Source organism: Mycteria americana, chromosome 26, assembly GCF_035582795.1.
Source record: "Mycteria americana isolate JAX WOST 10 ecotype Jacksonville Zoo and Gardens chromosome 26, USCA_MyAme_1.0, whole genome shotgun sequence".
In the NCBI taxonomy this organism is placed as follows: domain Eukaryota; kingdom Metazoa; phylum Chordata; class Aves; order Ciconiiformes; family Ciconiidae; genus Mycteria; species Mycteria americana.
The window spans coordinates 2,873,378-2,895,064 of record NC_134390.1 but is presented as its reverse complement, the minus strand read 5'-3'; the positions used below and the strand labels follow the sequence as shown (position 1 = coordinate 2,895,064).

Sequence of the window (21,687 nt, the reverse complement as noted above, 5' to 3'; positions counted from 1 at the left end):
GGCCAAGCAGGACCATTTCCCCCATGTCATTCATGCAGGTAGTGCCCAGAGAAAGCAGTCAGAGCCTGGATGTTGCATTTCCACCCATTTATTGGGGAAGCCGCACCAAAGTATTAAAATAAATTAAAAGCACAGGCCGTATGGGTACATTGCATACATGAGTATCAGGAAGGCAAAGGCAGCGTGAGACCTTCAGTAGAGAGGTGGGTAGACAGGATGGAGCACCAGGGAGTCCTAACAGCTACAGAAACCTCTACCATAAAAGTAGTAGTAGCTGCAAAACTAGAGGTACAAAAAAATCTGTACCTTTAGTATGGTCTTAAAGGCAAAGTCTGAGTCAGACCTCCTTGTAAGGAGGCACTGGGCTGGAAGAGACCTGACCAGTGGGGTGAGCAACAGGGAAGAAAAGCACAAAACCCAGGGAAATGAAAGGGGAAATACACAGGACCTGGCCAGGAAGCAAGGCCATCCTTCACAGCTCCGTGGCCTCCTGAGAGCAGAGGACTGTGTCTAGTCATTGCAGTTTTGGGGTTCTTGACAAAGTCATACTCTTCATCCTCATCATCCAGGCCTGTTATTTGTGCCTCATTCCACCTGTCCCCAACAGCAGGCCCAAATTTGATGTGGCAAGATTTGTTGCAGTAGGGGAGGAAAGCAGGACTGCCTCTTGTCTTCCAGTTTCCCACTTGGAAGAAACAGACCCATTCCTGCATCCAGCTCCGCTCTCAAGGAGGCTGAGTCCCAAACCGTCACCAGACACTCTAAATGTGAGCAAAGCAAGGCCCCCTCACCCCACACACAGAGGGGAACAGGACCACCGGAAGTGTAGGATGGGGCGCGGGACCAGAGGGATGCTGCCAGTCAGGGCAGGGACACCCAGAGTCACCAACCACCCACAGCTCAGACACAGGCAGTCTGATGTGGCCTTGGCTCTGTCCCATGTGTCCCCAGAGACCCCTGCCCCAGGTGCACTCTGGAGACAACCCCTGCTCCCTCTGACGAGAGCCTCTCCCTCCCTTCCTCCCTCCCAACCTTTCCAAAGGGGTCCATTGCATCACAGTGACTCCAGCTCCCCTTCCCTCCCCCCGCCCCCTCCCTGAGAGACAGTCCTGGAGAAGGGGGCTACCCAGCACAGCTCCCCCAACCCTAGCTACAGCCACAGGCATCAACAATCATGTCAGGGATATCAGTCTTGACAATGTTGCTATTGCGATCGAAGTAGAGGACAGAGAGTGGCCGGCGTCGCGTGGGCACGCAGCAAGAATGCCCCGATGCCTGGATGTTGTTAGCTTTGACAAGGTTGAAGACAGCTGTATGGAAAGAAGAGGCCATCCCAGGGCTGCCTGCCACGTGTAGAGGGCACTGGCCCACACAGTAGTTTATCTGGTAGCCCTCAGGCTTAATGATCCAGTCATTCCAACCAATGTCGCGGAAATCCACGTAGTAGTCCTTGCGGCAGCAGAGATTGGAGTTCTGGCTGCAGCGGAGGCTGCGCTTGGCCACACGGTGTCCTGGCTCCCGCACCTTTGCCTCAGCCACCAAGAAGGGCTGGTGGGACCGGCTGGCATTGACTATTGCCATGATATCACTCCCATCCCCGCGGCTTTCCAGTTCCAGCCGCAGGGTCCTGTGCCCTCCCCCAAAGAAACTCTGCAGGGCAGGCATGAGGGTGAAGGCGCACCAGCCACTTCCCTTAGCACTCAGTCGCCTCTCACTCAGCAGCGTGCGATTGCCCCCCACCAAATCATCTTCCCCACCAGCAAGGAAGATTCTCAGGGTGAGGCTGCCTACCAGGTCTCGGGGAACTCGAAGATAGAGCCAAAGCTGAGCCTGCAGGATGTGAACGTCCTGGTCTGGTGTATTTCTGAAGTGGAACTGCAGCCCCAAGCCAGAGGGAGACGTGGGCTCTGAGGGGAGAAAGGGATGAGGAGGTGAATGCTGCAGGATGCTAGGAAAGGTAGGGTGCACCACCATCCTGCACATCAAGGCCAATCTCTTTCAGCTTCTTCTCAGGAAAGACCTACAAACTTCCCTCCCTCCACAGGGCCCTCAGACTGTCCCCCTCCCTTCCTTGGGAATGCTACCCAGACAGGGGCAGTGTTGGAACAGGGGACTGTCCCACCCTGCCTGGCAGAATGGGCACAGAAGGGGGCAGGGGGCACCTGGTCTCACCTGGCCCTTCTGGCCCTTTCCCTTTGCTGCACAGTGCAAGGCTGGAGAGTGTTTCCAGCTCCCCACGCTCCCCCTGCCCCAAGCTAGTCCTTGCAGCTCCCAAGTCCAACTAGTGGGAGTCCCAGGAACCCTGGGTTGCCCCATTCCTTCAGGAAGGGGACAGACATTGAAGCACTTCAGGTGTAGGATCCCAACTGACCAACGCAGGAGCAAAAGGGGGGCCATATCTCCTTCTCCCAGGCTGAGTCTTCCTGCATCAGCGGCACCGGGAGGTCACCAGTGCACAGCAGGTGCATTAACTAATGATTTAATCACAGCGTGCATGGCTCCAGGCACCTTCACCCCGCTGCAAGGAGGCAGATGGCCAGGACCCTGGCCCCAGCGGTGCTCCAGCATCCTGAGGTTCAGGGGCTGTACATCCTTGCGGGACACCACCAGCCCAGGGCAGGGAGACCCTACTCCAGGGGCCGGCCCAGCAGGGGCTCGCCCAGAGTCTCCCACAGCCTGGCACCGGGTGCAGCCCAGCTCACCCGAGCCCCGCCGGGGGCCCCGGCCCTCGGGGACCGCACGGGCGACCACGGGGGTTGCGCCCGGCTGCCCGCGGGCCCCGCACACCCACCTGGCTCCGCAAAGCTGATGATCTCGTAGCCCCGCTCGTTGTCGTCGGGGCCCCGGCGGGCACCGCCCGCCTGCAGCCGCCGCAGGGCGCGGGCTACGGCGGCGCGGGGCACGGCGTGGGCGAGCCTCGGCCGCTCCCGGAGCCGCAGCTTCTCCAGCAGCTGCCGCTTGGCCGCTTCCTCCAGCAGCCGCCGCTCCGCGCTCGCCGCACACGACGGGCAGCGCGGCTCCGCCGCCGCGCACAGCACCGCCGCCAGCAGCAGCCACGGGCCCGCGCCTCGCGCTGCCATCGGCACCGACGGGACGGACCGGGCCGGCACCGGGAGTGGTGCGGCGCGGCCCGCCCGCTTTGGGCACCTGCGGCCGGGGGCGGGCCCGGCGCCCCCCCGCCATTGGCCGGCTCACCTGCCTGTCCCGTCCCGTCGGGCCGCGGCCGGGGCGGGGGATTACCGGGATTAGCCCCCCCTGCGGCGGGGGCGGGTGGCGGATAGAGCCCCGCTGTCCCGGGAGAAGGGGCTCCGCCAGCAACCGGGCGCTGCCACCCGCTCCCCCCCGGCCCCGCTCCGTGCGAGGCCGTCGAGTCCCCGCGGGAGGGGTCCCGCAGCCAGGCACGGGCCTCGAGGGGGGCCGAGCACCTTGCCACTGGCCCCGGCCTGTGGAGGGCACCACAGGGGCTGGACACGAGGGGGGGGGGTCACGGGAGGCTGTGCATGGGGGGCTTCATATGGGTGTGCGCAAATAGTGGTACATGTAGAGGTGTGTGCCTAAGTGGCTTGCACACGCGTGTGTCTGTGGGCTCTGCCTGCCTGCAGCTCACCCTAGCATCTGCCCAGGGGTGCAGAGGGACCCGGCCAGGCACCCCCGCGGGGGCAGCAGGGCGCTGAGTTCCTCTGCCTGGTCCAAAACCTGCAGGAAGTGAGGACCGGGGCAAATCCTGGCCGGGTGGAGGAGCACCGACCCCGGAGCAGCCTGCCAGCTGGATCCCAGCCTCACCTGCCTGCCCATGGAGCCTACAGACCTGCCCCCACAGCCTGTGCATTGCCCCCCAGGCACCCCCTTAGCCATCCTAGCAGGCAGAAGACCCAGCAGGGATCAGGGGCGGTTCCCAGGATGACCCCTGCAGCTCCCTGGGGACTGTTCACATCTCTGGGCTTTTGTCACACCATGTGATGAGTTTGGGAATCTGAGCCTATCCTTTGGACTGCCTGGTCCAGCCTCACTCTGGGACAGAGCTGGGCAGGGCCAGCGAAAGTGTATACTATGCCACCTCCTCCCCACAAACTAAAATGGATGTTTGTATGTACTGAGGGCTCATGAGGTGGCAGCCAGTGTCACATCAACCTGAAGATGTTCTTTGGATTCTTAGCCCCAGATGCTGTGCTTAGAGCAGGGTGCACAGCCTTAGCCAGGGCAGGGTCCTGTAGAAATCTCCCAAAAGTGGTGCAAGGTGCCGTGTTGTCGGGGGAGTGGGAGAGCCCAGCACTCTTGTGCCAGAGCAGGGAACCCCCAGCGTGCAGTGGGAACCTGAAGCCCAGCCAGTCCTTCAGGCATGTCCTGCGCCCACCGTGCTGTGCAGCACTGACTCCAAGGTCTTGACCACATAGAGCCCCTGCCTCTGGCCAAGCACAGAGGTGACGTGTAAATAGAGTGGGCTGTCTGGGAAAAAGCACCCACCGGAGATGATGCAACCATAGTGCAAGGGGCAAAGTTCTCAGCTGGCTGGGCCTGCTGGCAGCTCCCAGAATAGCCCAGGAATGTCAACAGGGAGGAAAGAGTGGGCGCAGCCTGGCCCGGGAGCACAGCTCCCACAGGGCCTGTGAGCCCCGGCTGCAGGCAGCACGCAGGCAGCACTGCCTGGGCACCAGCAGGACTGAGCAGCTAGCACTTTTCATCCAGGCATAGGTGCACTGTGCAAGCTCACAGTGCACACGCACTGTGCATGCTTGCAGCGCACACACACTCACTTGCACAGATGCTCAGTGGTATATACACATCTGCACATTCCCTTGCAAACACATTTTCAGTCTCCCCCATCCCAAATATTTGAATACATGCTCCGTTTGTGGACATGCTCACAGGTGCACAGCATGCCTGTTCCCCTGCCTTTTATTCCATGTCCCCATACTGGAAGTGGAGTGTTTGCTTTCTGGCTCTCCGGGCAGGTTAAATTCTCCACAGGGCAGGGCTGCTCCTGCCTTCAACCCATAGAGGGAACCAGGCCCCTCCGCCTGACACTCTCCCCACATGCAGCAAGCTAGAGGGAGTCCCAACCTGCATCCCTGAGTGGCACTGGCCCAGGTGCCAGGCCAGGGGGGTCTTTAAAACCTCTGTGTCACCACCACCTCCCAGCAGCCACAGCACAGCTTCACACATGCAGGAAAGGGAAACAGGCATGATGCCGTGCTGAATTCCTCCTTCCCTGCCAGATCCACAGAGTGAGGATCGGGGCTGTGGCACAGCATGAAACAGAGGAGGCAAAAAGTTGTGGCAAAAAGGGGAATTACTCTCTAACCCACCATCCTTTCCAGGCTGGGGAGCAGGGTCTCCCCAAAGGGATTAATCCCTTCAAACCTGCCAGGATCCCTCTGCACTGGCCAGCACCCCACAGCTGCAGCCATGAACCCCCATTTCACCTCCAGCTTAGCAAAAGCATCCAATCTGCCTGCCCTCCTCGCACCGCAGCTGCATGCCCCCCCGCGCACTCTGGCCCACCAGATCTAGGCCAGGGGTCAGCACAGAGCAGTGAGTGGTTCTTGCACCCATTGCATAAGTGTGTTGTTGATTAAGCAGTTCCCAGAAAGCAAAGCCCAGGGACCGGCATGACCAAAATACTCCCCCCCACCCCGGGTCCCCCCAGGCTTAGCACTTGCTGCACACATGGCTTCTGGGCCTCCGACCTCATGTCCTGTGGGGCAAGCACGGCACCTGACGACCTGACCTAGAGGTGCCAATGCACTGGGTTAAGCAGGGACCCCCCCCCCCAAGAGCTCAAGCACCAGCACCTGAGCATGGCTTCTGCTAGAAGGCCCATTTCTGCGCGGCTCTGCCACCGATGTCAGCCAAGGAAGTGCCAAAGCCAGCTGTGACCCTCGCCCAGGGGCCATGGCATAGGCCAGGCTCTGGCACTGAAGAGCTTCCTCCCCACAGGGCCCTCTTCCCTGGAGCAAGCGCTGGAGGCCGCAGACTGGAGGAGTACCCAGGCTGGGTGCTCAGGGAAAAGCCGACAGGGCTGGCGGCGCAGCAAGCGCTGGAGCAGGCGCCGAAGGCTTCCGCAGGGGCAGTGCCGGAGGGGCAGCCCGTGCTCCTGGGGCCGAGGGGCCAGCACGGAGGGGGAGGCCGGGGCAAGGACCGGTGGAGGGCTCGAGGCACTGGGCTGGCGGGGCTGGGCAGGCCGGGGTCCGGCCGTGGGAAGGGAACGAGGCCAGGGCTCACGGCCAGGGAGGGAAGGTCGGCTGCCCTGCTTCCCTCGGCGCCCGCGCTCCTCGCCCCGCTGCAGCGGGCCGGGCTGCGTCCCCCGGCGCCCGCCAAGGGAAGAGGGGCGACGGCGCGACCTGGCCCAGGCCCCCGCGGCCAGCCCCGACTCGGCGCCGCGGCCCCGGCCCGGCGCTTCCCCGAGCCGCGGCGCCTCTCGCGGCCCGCGGGCGCCGCCCGGCGGCGCGGGGCGGGGCAGAGCCGCTCCCGGTCCCACGGGCTCCGGGCCGGAGCTGGCGGGCGCCGGGCGGCCCCTGGGGACGGGGCGCCCGGGGCGATGAGCGCCAGCGGTCCCCGGAGCTCCCCCCGCCCGGGCGCCTAGCGCGGGTCGGCAGTGGGGCCCGGCACCTCGCACCAGCCGAGCTGAGGAGGCCCAGCACAGATCGCCGGGTGCCTCCGAGCCGGGGCCTGCTGGCTGGAAACTGCCCGTGAGACCGAAAATTAAAAATTAACCCTTTTCAAGGCAACACCAGAGGCTTTCAGGAATTCCCACCCCTCCCCTGAGAGCCAGGCCCTGCCAAGGGACGCCCTGGCACACCGTGCTTGGACCTTTGCTTCAGGGTCTGTTGATACTGGCAAAGGCTCCTTCCAGGAGCCACCGGCAGCAGCTGCACATCCCTGTCCCCTCCCAGAGCAGAGGCCGAGGGGACGGCACCTCGTGGAGCCCTGTGTTCCTTCCCCTCTGTGTCAGATCTGGCACAGCCCAAGGGCACAGCCCCAGTGCTGGGTCGATGCTGTCTGCATGGCATCTCCCACGCTGGGTGAGGCTGGCGGGGCTGCAGGGTGGGCTCCCCACCAGCTTTACTGGTACCAGCAGGACCAGTGTGGCAGTATCTCATGGCAGCTGGGCACGCCTGCCTGAGACACCCCCTCCAAAGCCCCCTGAGTGAACAGGGGACCCCAGCAAAAGGGGGAGAGGGGACACTGTAGTGTGAACACCACCCTCATCCCCTTTCTTTCCCCACCAGCAAAGGAGGAGTGGATGCCCAGCGGGAAGTTGCACCCTGCTGCTCCCAAGTTTTCTGTGCTGCTCCCTGAAGAGCCTGACTTGGTACTCTGCCTTCACGCTTACACCAAGGTTACTTTTGCTGACAGGGGAGAAGACTTGCAAAATAAGCCAGGGCTGTGGTGAAGCACAGACAATCACTTTTCCATGTGCAGCTTGTTAGGGCTATAAATACATGGTTCCTGCCTGGGCCACCAGCTGTGGGGGCTGAGCAGCTCCTTGTGTGTGCGGGGGGTCCCTGTCTGCCATGGGCCCCCTGCCCTGTGCCAGCCCCATGGCTGTGCCTGGCTCCAGGGGATCACCCTTCCTTGACTGCACCCTCCTCGCCCTGCTGTGTTCCCCAGGTAGGAGGGCCACCGTGGGATTCCTGAACCTTGGTCACCCTTGCCCCATGCTGCAAGTGGGGAAGGGTGGAGCGGGATGTAGGCTGCACCCAGACATCCTGTTTCCCTTGGGAGCAGGACAAGCTGCACGCGTGGAGAGGAGGGCCTGTATTGCAGGACCCTGGATGCTGCTCATCTGGGGAACCTCTGACCTGAAGACACCGGAGAAGGCACATTTTCAGGTGGTTGGCAAAGCCCCAGGACAATGTGTTCTGCCCTAATCTCAAGCTGCCAGGGACAGGGAGAGGCCTCAGAGACTGGGACCCCTCTTGGGGGAGCTGCTGCTAACCCAGGCACCCCAAATCAGCAGGACCTTCATGTCCATTGGGATGCAGCTGCCCTGTGGGGCTTGGGCTGGCTGTACCACAGCCCAGGTGACAGAAGGTAACATGGTGACAACTCATAGGTCCAGGGAGGTCTGGACCAGGAGATGCCCCCCATCCCTGTGCCTGAGGGGAGGCGGCGGTGTCCCCGCAGGGCTGGCAGGCGGAGCCTGCTGTGTGTCCTGTGGTGTCCAGATAGCGCATGTGCAGCCCAGCAAAGGGCAGAGCTGGGGTTTGGGGAGCAGGTAGTGAGAGAAGGCCATTTCAAGCAAGGCACTCCTGTCCCACAGGGGCTGTGCAGCAGTGACAGGCAGCCAGCCCCGCTCTTGCTCTGAGCCCCATGGGGAGTAGGGGAAGTGCCTGGCTGGAGTGTTGCAGGGTCAAGAAGGGGAACTGGGGACACCCCAGCCCCACTCGAGGGCTCGTGGCACCTACAGATGCTTCAGTTCAGGGTCTTGGGCTTGTGCTGCCCTGAGCTGAGGCATCTGTAGGGCCACAGGGCCCAGCCAACAGCTCCTCTGCCCCTTCACTCAGCCCCTTTCTGCCCATACCTGCTGCAGCCTAGAGAGCTCAGCACTGACCCCAGGAAAGCTGTTTGTTCAATAAATACAGACAGAGAAAAGAGGCATTGGAAAAAGAAGGGAAAAAAACAGAAAAAAAAACAAACACCAAACCCTCTTTGGGTTTGCGCAAGTGGCCTTGGGTCCCAGACAGTATTGATCCCCGAGTCTTCCACCCTGCCTGTGCAGCAGCTAGGTCAGTGGGAACCCTTCAGGTCTGAATCCTGGAGGCACCGGGGCCTGGAAGCCTGGATCTCAGCACGGTGGCTGCTGCGACCTGATGGGGACATGCAGGTCCCTGCTCCAGCAGGGCTCAGTGGTAGCACCTGCCTCGGGACGCACGCAACGTGGGCAAACACTGTCTCCCGCTAGTGGTTGTTCCATTCCCGCTCAAGGTGTCCTAGGTCCTCTGGGGCAACATGCATCCTGGCCCCCGCTCCAGCCATAGCTGCTCGTGGCTCTGACCACCCCAGCCTGATCCTGGAGTGGGACAGCAGATGCTAAGCTGTCCTTCAAGCCAGATGAGGAGAGGGTCTGACACCACCCTCCTCCATCTGCCGACCCTCTTCCCACCTGGTTCAGCCCTCTGTCTCCAGCCTCTGGGGTGGGGTCATCAGTGCTTGCAGGGTGGACCACAGCACTGCAGTCACCCAGCTCCATCCCAGCCAGCTGCACGCACCTCGGGGGATCGCCCCAGGAGCTCCCCTCGTGAACCTCCCTCTCCCACCCCCAGCACCCTCTCCCTGCTTTCTCAGCCCTCACATGTGGGGGACACGTGGGAAGCAGTGGAGAAACCCTAACATGAGATTACGTAATGGGGCTGATGTGTCAGAGACGCCCTTTGCCCCCAGCTCTCACGGCACTGACGTGTCCCACTTTGCCGCCAGCCAGGCTGGTGAGGGACAGCGAAGGGGGCAGTTGCTCTGGGCTGCAGGCCAGAGATGTGCCGAGAGATTGCTCCCCAGTGAGGGAGCTGGCATGGGGTTGTAGGCACGGGTGGGTGTCCTGGGCACCAATGGCTTTGGTGGCCTTGCCTGGCAGTCTCTGTCCACTTTAAAAGGGAGAAGACTTGCTCAGTTTTGTCCTGACTTGGGACAAGAATGGCCAAATACAGATGGTTTGGTGGAATGGAAAATTTGTTTCCATTCCACCATTCCTGTGTCTTCCCCAGGGGGAATCACAAGCCCCCTGTGTTTGGGGGCTCCCATACCATGCCCTGGATCCGGCTGAGACAAGTCAGGGGTTCTGCATCCCGCCGGGAAAGGCAGCCAAGGGGCAGAGAACATGAGAGCTGTGGGGGCCAGCAGCATTGCAGTCTTTGGGCACAGTGCGTCCTGGTGGTGGATGTCCAACCCCGCTGCCTGGCTTTTATAACCAATTTGTTGGTTAGAAGAGGACTGCACGTGGCAGAGTGGGTCAGTTCTGTGCCATCTTGGGGCTGTCTGTGCTAGGGCACATCCACCACCTTGTACCTTGGGGAGAGGTGGAAGATGTGCTGGCTAATGACAGGGCACACATGTGTACACATACATGTGCACGCTCTACGGCTGGGAGTCTTTTATTGAATACCAGGTACCTGGGATGCTTGGAGAGGAAGACACTCTCCTCCCACTGGGATCAATTTCCCCTTCCTCACCCGCCTCAACCTCATATCCAGCTGAGGAGTGGGGCCCCATGGATGGCCCTCTCTCCTCTGGCCTAGCCATGCCCCAGCATCTTTTCAGCTTCTATCTCCCCCAGCAGCCTGAGGGGGCCGCTGCTGGGACCCGTTACCTGGAGAGTACACGTTCGTGTTGCAGCACTGACGGCTGCACCATGGCCTTGGTCTGGGACCAGCAGCAGGGCGAGCCAGGGCTGCCCTGAGCCACCCGGGCAGTTGTGCTCTGCAGAGTCCTGCAGGTAGAAGGGTCTGGTGTCCGTCAGGAGCCGGTCTCAGAGGCTGTGGCTCATAGGCAGAGAGGAATCCATGGGCAGATCTGAAGGGGGAAAAGAGCCGTGTGGGAGGTGAGGGAGGAGAGGACTTGCAGATTCAGCATCACCCTTGATGCTTCAACCTCAGGAGGAGAAAACACCTTGGCAGGGTTCCCATCTCTCAGCAGCTCGCCAGGTCTCACACTGCCAGAGACAGGCCAGGAGGAGGGGAGCCCTGCACAGCACAGGTTCTGCCCTCCTGCCTCCTCAGGCAGCTGGTCAGGTACAACCACAGGCATCGACAATCATGTCGGGGATGTCGGTCTTGACAATGTTGCTGTCCCGGTCATAGTAGAGCAGAGAGAGGGGGCGACGCTGCGTGGGCACGCAGCAGGAGTCCACGGCTGCATCTGCGTTGTTGGCTTTGATGAGGTTGAGGACAGCCGTGTGGAAGGAGGCAGCGAGGCCAGGGATGCCAGCCATATGCAGGGGGCAGAGCCCTGCGCAGTAGTTCATGTGATATCCCTCTGGCTGGATGATCCAGTCCTCCCAACCGATCTCCTTGAAGTCCACGAAGAATTCCTTGCGGCAGCACATCCGAGAGTCCCCACTGCAATCAATGCCACGCCGCTGGACCCGGTGGGGCATCCTGGCCCGGGCCTGGGCTGCCACAAACGGCCAGTGGGAATCACGGTGGCCAGCCAGGAGGGGAGACGCCCAGTCCTCTGCCACCTCCAGCTCCACAGTGAGCCTCTGGCTCCCTTGGCCAAAGAGGCTCTGGACAGCTCGGCCCACGTCCAGCGTGGCCCAGCCAGACCTCTGCACCTTCAGCCGTGTCTCGCTGGCCACGGTCATGTTCAGCTCCGTCGGGTCTGGCTGCAAGAGTCTGATGGTGACAGGATGCGTCCCGGGGCCGGGGACTGCCCAGAACAGGTAGAGGGTAGCTTGCAGGATCTCAGTGCTCCCAGCCAGCTCCCGGGTGAAGCGGAAATGCAGGCGAATGCTGCGGGAGGTGGAGGACCCTGTGCACAGAACCGAAAGCAGAGTCAGGAGGTGAAGGGAAGATGGGGGGGGTCCCCCAGCCAGGGGCCACTGAGTCAGAGCAAATGGGAGGTATATCCAAACCAGGGAGCAGGGTGCAGTACATACAGGCGTCGAGGGGCCCCCACTTTCCTGCACTGCTGCTCCTCCTCTTATGCCACTCTAAAGCAGCAGCTTCTGGGCCCGGTGCTGAATGCAGCAACCTGGCTTGGTTCCACCTCCTCTGGCCTGATATTCCCCTTGTCAGTGAAGCTGCTGAAGGATTTTGGAGTAGGTTATCTGGCTGTGTAAACCAGCCTTGGATTTAAGACAGTCACGCTGATTTGCACCTCCAGGATGATGTCTACTTTCCATGGCTGGAACCATCACCTGACATTGCTCCAGCATGTCCCACCCTTGCTGCTGCTGAGGCTGCAGAGCTGCCTCTCCTCCTCATGAAGGAAGGGCTGATGGGGACCGTGAGAGCAGTGCTGGGCTCCCTGGCACAGCTCTGCCTGTGAGGACTCAAGCCCCCTCCTCTGTGGTCTGGCACAGCACAGTGGGGTGAGAGACTGGGCTCAGCCCTGTGGCTCACGCCGGCTCTTCCGCTTCCAGCAGACGCTCCACGGAGCCAGGAGACAGCTCCCCATTGTCCTCATGTATGGGAACACAATGTACTGCAGAGGAGCATTGTTCCCAGAGGTCTTTGAGGACACGGCAAGCCCTCGCTATCCCACAGCAGCTATGCAAACCACACAAAGGCCTGCAAGGGAATTGTGTGCCCCCCACACCTCACCAGGCAGCAGTTTGGGCTGGACAAAGTGATGGTGCAGAAGGATGCTCTGCAGGATGGAGTGGCAATTCTGCTTCTTTCCAAAGAAGGCTGCATTTGCCTGGGAGAAGAGGGGGATATGGGACCCTGTTTTTCCAGTGATACTTGTCAGGACCCCTGAGCATGTTTTGGGGAGCTCTCACCTCCCAGGAACGCAGCTGATTCTGGAGTGAAATGTTGCAGCCCACCACTTTGGGTAGGAAGTGGAGACACAGCTGAGTGCGGGGAGCAGATAGGCTTTGGAGACCTACGTCCACACGCTGTGAGCTGATGGGGAATCTAGGCTTAAAATCATGTTTTGAAAAACATGGCCATCTGACCCTTCCACCTCTAGCACGAGTGGGGAGGGTTCAACAGAAACAGACAACAAATTCACATGATACAGCAGTCCATCTTTGCTCCTGCGCCCAGCCCCTTGCCCCAACATGTAAATGAGGGGCTCTGGGCCCCTTGCCTCTCATATGTAAATGAGAGGGGCCCCAGAGCCTCAGTAGTGTTTCCTCTGCCCGTGGCAAGGGGCAGCTGGTTGGGGTAAGCTCGGGACATGGATGCAAAGGTTCTGGATATGGAGCCTCTTATTGCCAGTTCTTCCAGGAGTAGTGTGCCCACTGGCCCGGTGCATAGCCTGGCATCGCTTGCAGGAGCATGATGCCCCTGTGCAGAGCTTTTGAAATGCCTGTGCAGAGGAGGAAATGTCTCACCACCTTCCCCCAGGCAAGACCTTCCTTCTCTCAGTGGCCCCCACCTCAGGGCCCATCCCACCATGCCCATGGGATGCGGGATCTGTACAGACCTGACTCGGCAAAGCTCAAGATCTCGTATTCCTGCACACCCATCCCAGGATGCAGGTGTGGGATGCTGCCGTCACGGGGCATCCCTGGGGAGATGGCCGTGTCCACGCGCTGCGCACGCATCCTGCGGAGAGCGGTCAGCAGGGCCCCCCTGGACATGGGCTGAGTGATGTTGGGCCTGTCTGGCAAGTGGAGCTTGGATAGGATGCTCTGCTTTGCCAGTGCGATGAGGACGTCCCGCTGCGTGGTGGGGGCCAGGGCTGCCAGCCTGCAGGCTGGGCACCACACTGCCTTGGGAGCTGCCATCCTCAGAAGGCTCAGGAGCAGGAAAGCCACCGTGGCTGTCATCTCTGGTGCCAGGAGGCGACAGCTTGGGGGTCTCAGCAAATAGCGTTCCTCCAACTGTCCGATAAGCCAAAGTCAAACTGGGACGGCAGTGCTGGGGCCGGGAGAGCAGAGCACGGCGGCAGGACAGCAGCGCTGGACTCCACAGGAGCAGAGAGCGAGGAAGGGCTCGTTCTCCTGACGTGGCCACAAATATTGGCTCATCCTGGGCAAGATAAACGCCCCTATGATCCCGCAGGAGCCTCTCCCGGGCACGGGGCAGCCGCGGCACAGCTCACCCCGGGTTAAGGTGGACCGGGCAGATGGCGCTCCGGCCCGGGGGGCTCAGCTCGGGGCTGTCCGCTCGGCAGAGGCTGGCCGGGGGCTGAGGCTCGGACCCGGGCAACCCGCTCCGGCCAAGGGAGGCCACCCCGCTCCCACCCCCCTGCCCACCTCTGGGGTGGGCGCCCACGGCTCCCCGCGTACGGCGTGGGGCGACGGGGGGTGCCCAGGGCGCAGTGCGACGCCTCCCCACGGCGCGGGGCGGGGCCCCGGCGATGGGGGATCCCCGAGGGCGGGGCCGGCATCTCGCGCGCTGGGGGGCGGGGCCACGGGGGGTGGAAACTGGCGCCGCGACGGCCCCGCCCCCGGGCCCTCCCCTTCCCATGAGAGCGGTGCCGCGGGCTGGCCCCGCCCCCGAATGGCAGTGGTGTCTCTGCTCCCCGCTGCGTCCTCCGCCGCGCGAGAGGGCGCTGCCGCGTCCCGCCCCACCTTCCACGACGCCGCGTCTGACAGGTTGCTAACGACAACGGGCGCACGGCGGGCGCGGTATGGTGACGCAGCGCGCACGGAGCAGTGACGCAGCGCGCACGCCCGCTGGGGGAGGGGCCCGCCGCTTCTTTCCCTTTTTTTTTTTTTTTTTTTTTTTTTCTCCCCCCTCTGTTTCTTTCCCCTTTTCTCCCCGTTCCGGCTGTCTTCCCCCCGCCCCTGTCCTGTCCCCCCGTCCGCCCGCCGTTTCCGCCGCCCCGCCCGGGCGGCCCGCGCTGGCGCAGGCCCGGCCCGGCCCGGCCCGGCCCGGGGTGGTGGCGGCGGCGGCGGCGGCGGCGGCGGCCCCGCGGCGCAGGGCCCGGCCCGGCCCGGTAAGTGCGCGCCGCCGGGGGTGGGGGCCGGGCGCGATGGTGGGCCGGGGTCGGAGCCCGAGCCCGATGGGGTGGGCCGGGTCTGGGGCTCGGGGCCGGCAGGGCGGTCGGCGGTGCACCCGCCTGCGACGGTGCACCCGCCTGCGACGTCCTCCCCGTGTCTCCGTTTCTTCCCCCGTCCCCGGGGGGCCGCGGTCCTGACTGTGGCGTGTCCCCGGGGCTCCTGCCGCCGCGAGTCAGCGGGCCGGTAGGGCGCGCCCGGAGCCGGTGTCCGGTTCCTGGGCTGCCCCTCTCGGGGGAGCGCTCGGTGCCGGTGTCCTCCTGGGTCTCCGCCATCTCCGGGCGTTGCTGGCCGTCGGGGCTTGCGAGGCTCGCTGTAGTGTTGGTGCGCGGAGGAGTTTGCAGCGGACCGCTTGCTGCAGCAAGTTTGCGGAGCACATGGTAGCTGGGTGCTCCCCTGCACCGTGCGTCTCTGGCTGGCCCGGATACAAGGGGCATCCCTGCGCGATCCAGAAGCGCCTGAGCTCGCTGCGGCTGCCTCGTTCCCCAGTTCTCTGTGTGCATTGCAGTACTTGCAAGAAGCTAAGAAGGAAGGGGAGCAACAGGTGGGAGAGGAGGCCTCAGGTCGTTGATGGCCAGGCATCCGTTCTAGTGCCTGGGAAGCACAATACGGTTTTCTGCCGTCCTCGCAATACAACGTCTTTGCTTTGAAACGCTTTCCTGGAAACATTTCTGACTTCTGGTGCCCTGCTGTGTGTAACAAAAGGAGTGAAAATGCTGGAGAGTTAGTTGTTTTCTGGCTTGGTTGGAGTGCGTTCAGGAGGGATTTCAGAGGGTCTGTGTAGGCCACTAATGGAATACATGGAAGGGTGGTTTTGTTACTTGTTACTCAGTGTTCTCTGCCCCGTGACACATTTACATCCTCACAGGGCTTTTTTGGGTACCTGTAGATATTTGAGCTGTCAGCCTGAGTGTCAGAGTTGCCTCTGACTCCTGCCAGTGCAGTATTCTGGCAGCAAGTTTCACAGGTAAGCTGGTATTGCTTAAAGTCTTCCTCTGATGTGTTTGAAATGGTCTGATAGAGCTCCTTCCGAGCTCCTGATAGTGTGTAAATAGTTGTAGCTGGTGGATTGTTATCTCTCTTCTGTCACTCATTGTGTGAATCTTTTTTAATACCTTCCCTTATTTCCTTTAGAATTTGATCTAGATTATGTCTTTCATCGATGGCAACCTTCTCTCATTTCCAGTCATTGTTCTTTCTGGCCTCTTTTTGTTTTGAGATGGGCAAGAAAGCTGAGCCCAGGCCTAGGCTGTGCTGTACTGTTTTTATAAAGGCCTCTGGTTTTATAAAGGGCTTGATGCTGCTCTGTCTTTCAGAAACTGCTTATAGAGGGTGTTTGCCTTTCAAAAGGGCACCACAGAGCTGGGGGAGTGCTGTGCCAAGACTGTGCCAGCTCCTTAAGCGGTGGGCAAGGCTCTAGCCAGTTCATAACTGGCTCATTGAGGGGAATTTGCAGACCCCAGCAGACAGTTTTCTGCTGTTTCTTTTATTATCGATTGTTCCTTGAACGAGCAGCTATTCCAGGTCTTTGTTAGGCCACAGAGAATCTGAACTTGTTGGTAAAGTCCTTATTTGCCTCTCTTCTCTCTAGGGTCTGTACTTGCTTCTGCTACAGCTGTGTCCTTTTGACTTACTCCAACTTATTTGTCCTGCACAGGGTTTGGTGTAAGATCTCTCTTATTTCACTCTGTCCCAGGATATGCCCTTTTTTGCCATGCCTTCACCTGTTTTCCACGCAGCCTCAGGTTGACTGTTCACTGTAGCGTGAGTGTGCTACACGTTGGTGACCCTGGCTGATCTATCAAAGGCAATGAAGATGCGGTGGTCAGGACATCAGGGCTGGCTGTACAGACCTATTCTAGATGTTGCCTTGAATTTTAATTTGGACATAAGGTTTACATTCTTGTTCTTTTCTGCCCTTCAGCAGTGCTACACACAGCCCCCTGCTGTGTAGTGTTCCTTGTGAGGCAACTCCCCGCTCCTAATAAAAAATTACTAATAAAAAAATACATACATGTGGGCAGGAGTGTCACCAGAATCCTTGCTGTTCATTCCTGAACCCTTTGACTTGTGACCTCTTGGGAATTTTAAATTCCCCCACATTGGTTTCACATAGTGTAATTGTGCCCAAAAACAGATGTTAGATTTTCCAGAGGCGTGAATTGATTCCTATTCCTGCGAGCTGATTTACCAGCTTGCACATACTCCTAAGCACCCTACTCAGTGCATCTGTCTAATCTGAATGACCTGTTGCTTGTAGGTATCCTCTTAACGTAGAGACTGGTCAGTCAGAAATGCATTAGCTTTTTTTCTGAGCAGTTAAAGCTGAACTCAACTGCTTTAGCTCTGCCTTCTTTGTATACTTTTGTGATGCTTCAGTGTTGACAAAAGATGTCTGGAAAAACAAGGTGTATTTCTAGCCATATATGCTGATAATGCAGCTAGGTGTGCCTTAGTAGTGGGAGTGGTAAGGGAATAAGCTTCACTGCGAGGAATACTAAGCAAGCTTCTGGCAGAAGTGCCAAGCTTCCAACGTTCCAGGACAGGCTTTATTTTCCTTAGAGTTCAAGGATGCCACTGTAATTGTGACTACAAAGAAACCTTGAGTTTATTATAGCCTCTGCTGGTTTTGCGGCCTCTGTTCATGCAAAGTGATCCATTAGAATCTGAACCACTCTACTGAAGAGGATTCAGATGCGATGTGAGCTGGAAATGCAGAGCTGCTGTTAATCCTGCATGTGTTGCTCAGTAGGTGCAGATTACTGCCTGTCTTCATTTTTGGAGGAAAGTCAAAGCTTAAAAAGTGTAAGGAACCCAAAGGGTTGGGGAAGAGAAGTGCTGGAAAGAAGACTTGATAAAGGGAAATAACCTGCTTGGGGAGCTGGAAATATTGCCAAGCTTTGGTGCCTGTTTATTGCCAAACAAAGGATAGGCTGAAGAGTTATGTCCTAACAGTAGGGAAGGGTGGTGGTGGGGGAGAAGCTCTTTGGTATGGTGTTGTGGGTGCTTCTTCAAGACCCATGGAACAGCAGAGCTGTCCTTACCTGCCAGCTGTGCTAAGAAGGCTGACTGGTGTTACAAAGAACGGATACGGTAGAGGAGAGCGTGCTGTAGGCCACAGATATCCCAAATCATTGGCGTGCACAAGAGTTGTTTTTCTCTGTCTGCATGGGGAGCAGTGGGAGTATGTTGTGGGACCTGGTTTGCTTGTCAGAAAGCAGATGAACACATGCCTGTTTACAAATCAAAACAGTGCCCTTGCTAATTCTAAATCTCTGTCTCGGTGCTCCTTTTCCTGCTGGCAGCGTGCAGAGATGTTCCACACGTGGCTGATCTCAGTTTGGTTTTCTGTCACTGGTACTTCTTGAGAATCTTGTCTTGTCTCTTGCCTTGGCCTGTTCTCCATCTGCCTTTGAGAATTGGGACCTGGGTCCCGTGATTACTTCAAATGGATTGCATTCCTTATGCTCCATTCTTTTTTATTTCTATCCTGTTTGCTACCTATAGCCTGTTAAGGCTGATTGATGTAACCTCTGTGTCCTTCTCCTTGAACTTGTGCTGGAAATTCCTGATTAAATCATGCTGGGTATCCTTGCTGTAATCTTCCTACCTGATTGAATGGCAATTCAGTAGTTCACAGGTGATTTGCTGAAATCTTTTTTTTTTTTTTTTTCCCTAACAGATGTTCTCTTAGGGTCTCACTTCTCCATCCACAGCTCTTTGTATTTTCAGTGAGCTGTTAAACATATATTGGTAAAGATTTCCCCCTGTTCATTCCTGTTTCTTTGGAATGCAAGGACAGATTGTATCTGCATAGAAAACTTTGGAAACTTATTCCTCTGTGTGTGTGTATTTACAAATATAAGTTTTTTGTTTTGTTTTTTTAATGGAACAAACTAGATGATTAGGAAAGATACTAGACTGATTTTCTTCTTCTCTGTCCACTGAGATGGTAAAGTGTGACGTTTGATGGCAGCTTCACTGGATAGTAAACCATAACTCCAGACTCCAGGGATTGCACAAGTGAGGACGGATCTCAACAGGTTGCTTGCAATGATGATGCTTTGCTGGAGACAGCCACCTGGCTTTTGAGGAGCTGGATTAAGACTCCCAAATCAACTCCTGCCAGTTGTGAAGGAGAAACATCTCTTGGATATGTCCATTCTCTTATCTCTCCCCCTGCTCATGAGTGGGGACTGACTGGGGACTAGTGCACTAGAGGTGAGTAGTATATGGAGCCAATTGACCCCTTAGTTACCAGGCATTGCAGTTTTGCTGAGTGGTTCCTAAGGGACAGTTTGAGCTACCTGCATAGCATGAACAAGATGAAACCTGGAGTAATTTAACAATATCGGACAGTGGTTCATAGCATTGTCCTCCTCTTTAGCTGAGTCTTGGTAGCTTTGTTTGCTTAGACTTTCCTAGGATCAAAACTGAGAAGTTACATTCTGTGGTATAGCTGTATTTCTCTCCATTCAGAGATATATAATGCTAGTTAGTCAAGTGCTGCTTTGAGCTGCAGCCATCTGACCTATGAGGGTCAACTCTCTAGGCTGGTAGTCCATTCAGCAGAGTGGAATTAAAGGAACTAGTTAGTTCTCTCAGATTTCTTCTCAGGTATCTTTGTTGTTTGTTGCTGGTTTGGGACAGGATCTGCAGTCTCCCAGGGTACTAGTCATTGGGATGGAAGAAGCAGATGTTTCTAAACCTAGCTGTCCAGCTTGCCAGAACATAATGCATCTTATAGCGGACTGTGGCCGCCTACCTCCTGTGAGTTGCAACATTAGAATTTGTTAGATACCTGTGGATCGTCTCTCGCTGAGATGCCAGAGGAAGCTGGTCTGTCCGTGTACCACTCATGCGGTGGTGCTTCTTGGGGTCCCAGATCAGGCACTGCGCTTGTATAAAACTAGCTCTGTTTTTCTGGTTCCAGTGTTACCTAGGGCCTTTCTCAGCAGCCTGCTGTGTGGTGTGCAGAACTATGTGCTATGCTGACAGTTGAAGTTAATCCCTTATGGGGGCAAATACAGTATTTCTTTCTCTGTCTAAACGGTTGCTCCAGGCTCCCTACAGACTTACTGCTAGCTGAATATTTTAGAATTGGTTATGCTGGGCTTAAGTTTTTGAGTTTTCCTTGTGGCTGAGAGCAGTGTGAGGGTGTTTTGACTGCACTACTCTATATCACATCTAACTAGAAACGTGATGTAGCTGGTTTAAACAGCATGGTGCTGCATTTGTTTTTTTGGCTTGTGTGACAAGTATGAGCTAAACTCAGCAAACAAGGTTTAGAGTGGTGTGCTATATATGTCCAAAGCTGCACTGACTTGACTAATATCAGGTATGATGTTATCCCTTGCGTTAAACCATTGCAACTTTGCGTGTCTTGTGCTAGTTAAGTAAAAGCTAAGGCCTGGGAGTAAGCTAGCACCTTCTCAAGTAAGATGAATGTATAAGGAAGCAAGTCCCAGAGGACTTACCAAACTACGTGCAGCCCCTCTCTCTGTGGCTGGGAAACTGTTGCATGAGGACCTGGGATTCTGCTGTTGCCTGGAGTAGTTAGTGTTGGGAGAAGGGGTGGCAGAATTGCTCGGTTTCACAGAAATTGAAGAAATGTTTGTTGTTCTTGCCTGTCCCTGTTGTAGTTGTCACAGGTTGTCTGTAGCAGGCTTAAAAAAGGGTTGGAGAGAGTAGAGGAGCCTGGTCAACTGAATTACAGGGGAAGGAAACTGCTATACTGATGGCAAGGAATTGACTGTGGGAGAAGCAGACCCTCTTATTCAGTGCTGGCCTGCGGATCAGAGCAGTGGAGAATGTCCATGTCAAATCTCTTCTTCTAGCTGTTCTGCAGTACCTCTTGTTCTGCCTGTGATATACTATCCTCTCATCAGAGCGCAGATGCATCAAGTTCCCCTTATAGTAGTGATGCCATTTGTGTTGCTAAATTTAAGATTGTGTCAGTGCTGCTATTCTAAAGCCCCATTTTCAGGGGGAAGGTGTATAAATCACCCATTTAAGAAAATAATAATAATAAAAAATCTGTCTGTAGGACTGGTCCCAGGCTTAGCTTCAGTTCAGTGCTTGAGTTCTTTTAGAATCACAGAATCATTTGGGCTGGAAGAGACCTTTTTAAAGATCATCTTGCCTACCCCCCTGCCATGGGCAGGGACATCTTTCACTAGATCAGGTTGCTCAAAGCCCCATCCAGGCTGACTTTGAACGATTCTAGGGATGGGGCATCCACAGCTTCTCTGGGCAAACTGTTCCAGTGTCTCACCACCCTCATCATAAAAAAATTTCTTATATCCAATCTAAATTTGCTCTCTTCCAGTTTAAAACCCTTGTCCTGTCACTACAGGCCATGGTAAAAAGTCTTTCTCCATCTTTCTTATAAGCCCCCTTTAATTATTGAAAGGCCACAATAAGGTGTTCCTGGAGCCTTCTCTTCTCCAGGCTGAACAACCGCAACTCTCTCAGTCTTTCTTCAGGTGTTGTCTTCACTTCCACCACTATACCCTCCCATTATTTGTAAATGTGATGTATGAACCAAAGCTTTCTCTAGTTACAGTGGAGTCTGGATTCCCCCTCTGTCTTCTAGCATTCTGATCTATCTATTTTAACTTTTATTTCTTGTCTTCCTTCATACGGTAGATACTGATGGATGAATAAAAGAATTAGTGTATTGAGGAAATGTTAACTATAAGTAATTTTGTCATTGCATAATTCCTACCTAGAATCAGGTGGAGAAGCAGAGTGTTTTCGTGCCAAAATGGGCAGAGTTGTATGAAAAGTGTGAAGAATGCATGCAGATAGTGCCAGCACCGATGTTTGTGAGTGTATATATGCAGGTATGCAGTGTACTTCATCTCATTATATTGTTTAATAGTAAACTTCAACTAGATCAGTACTCATTTTAAGATCTTGATTTTTTTTTTTAATTTTTTTTTTTAAAGGAGGAGGTGGCTGCCAAAGAGGCTAATACAGCAGGATATGTATCAAAACTTTCAGAACAGATTTTGGAGCTGCCTTTCCCCCCCGCCTCAATCACTCTTCAAGTACAGCAGGTTTTGGTGTCGCTC

At 56.9% G+C, this 21,687-nt stretch overlaps 3 protein-coding genes across 13 annotated transcripts in view; 1 reads left to right on the top strand and 2 right to left on the bottom strand.

Moving 5' to 3' along the window:
• Nucleotides 1–1,146: 1,146 nt before the first annotated feature.
• LOC142421128 (inhibin beta C chain-like) lies at nucleotides 1,147–3,107 on the bottom strand. Its single transcript, XM_075525630.1, has 2 exons — nucleotides 2,792–3,107; nucleotides 1,147–1,907 (listed from the first exon to the last, which is right to left on the bottom strand). The coding sequence occupies exons 1-2, from the start codon at nucleotides 3,078–3,080 to the stop codon at nucleotides 1,147–1,149; spliced, it is 1,050 nt and encodes a 349-aa protein (XP_075381745.1). The 5' UTR covers nucleotides 3,081–3,107.
• Nucleotides 3,108–10,084: 6,977 nt separating this feature from the next.
• On the bottom strand, nucleotides 10,085–14,337 carry INHBC (inhibin subunit beta C). 2 transcript variants are annotated; one of them, XR_012778847.1, is made up of 3 exons: nucleotides 13,090–14,337; nucleotides 10,606–11,466; nucleotides 10,085–10,509 (listed from the first exon to the last, which is right to left on the bottom strand). XR_012778847.1 is itself a non-coding variant. In XM_075525679.1 (2 exons), the coding sequence occupies exons 1-2, from the start codon at nucleotides 13,433–13,435 to the stop codon at nucleotides 10,724–10,726; spliced, it is 1,089 nt and encodes a 362-aa protein (XP_075381794.1). In that variant the 5' UTR covers nucleotides 13,436–14,337; the 3' UTR covers nucleotides 10,085–10,723. The 2 variants fall into 2 exon arrangements, 1 of the variants encoding a protein (XP_075381794.1); XM_075525679.1 differs by having other exon boundaries at nucleotides 10,085–11,466.
• A 195-nt stretch (nucleotides 14,338–14,532) lies between these two features.
• R3HDM2 (R3H domain containing 2) overlaps nucleotides 14,533–21,687 on the top strand; it is a 61,981-nt gene continuing 54,826 nt past the window's right edge. Inside the window, exons 1-2 of one of the 10 annotated variants that reach the window (XM_075525672.1) lie at nucleotides 15,068–15,155; nucleotides 18,561–18,832. Coding sequence is in view for 8 of the 10 variants with exons in the window: in XM_075525676.1 (XP_075381791.1) it covers nucleotides 14,989–15,155 (167 nt within the window). In the remaining 2 variants the exon portion in view is untranslated. Of the gene's footprint in view, nucleotides 14,551–14,717; nucleotides 15,156–18,560; nucleotides 18,833–21,687 lie in introns of those variants that run through there. The other 9 variants (XM_075525675.1, XM_075525676.1, XM_075525665.1 and 6 more) reach the window with 9 other exon arrangements.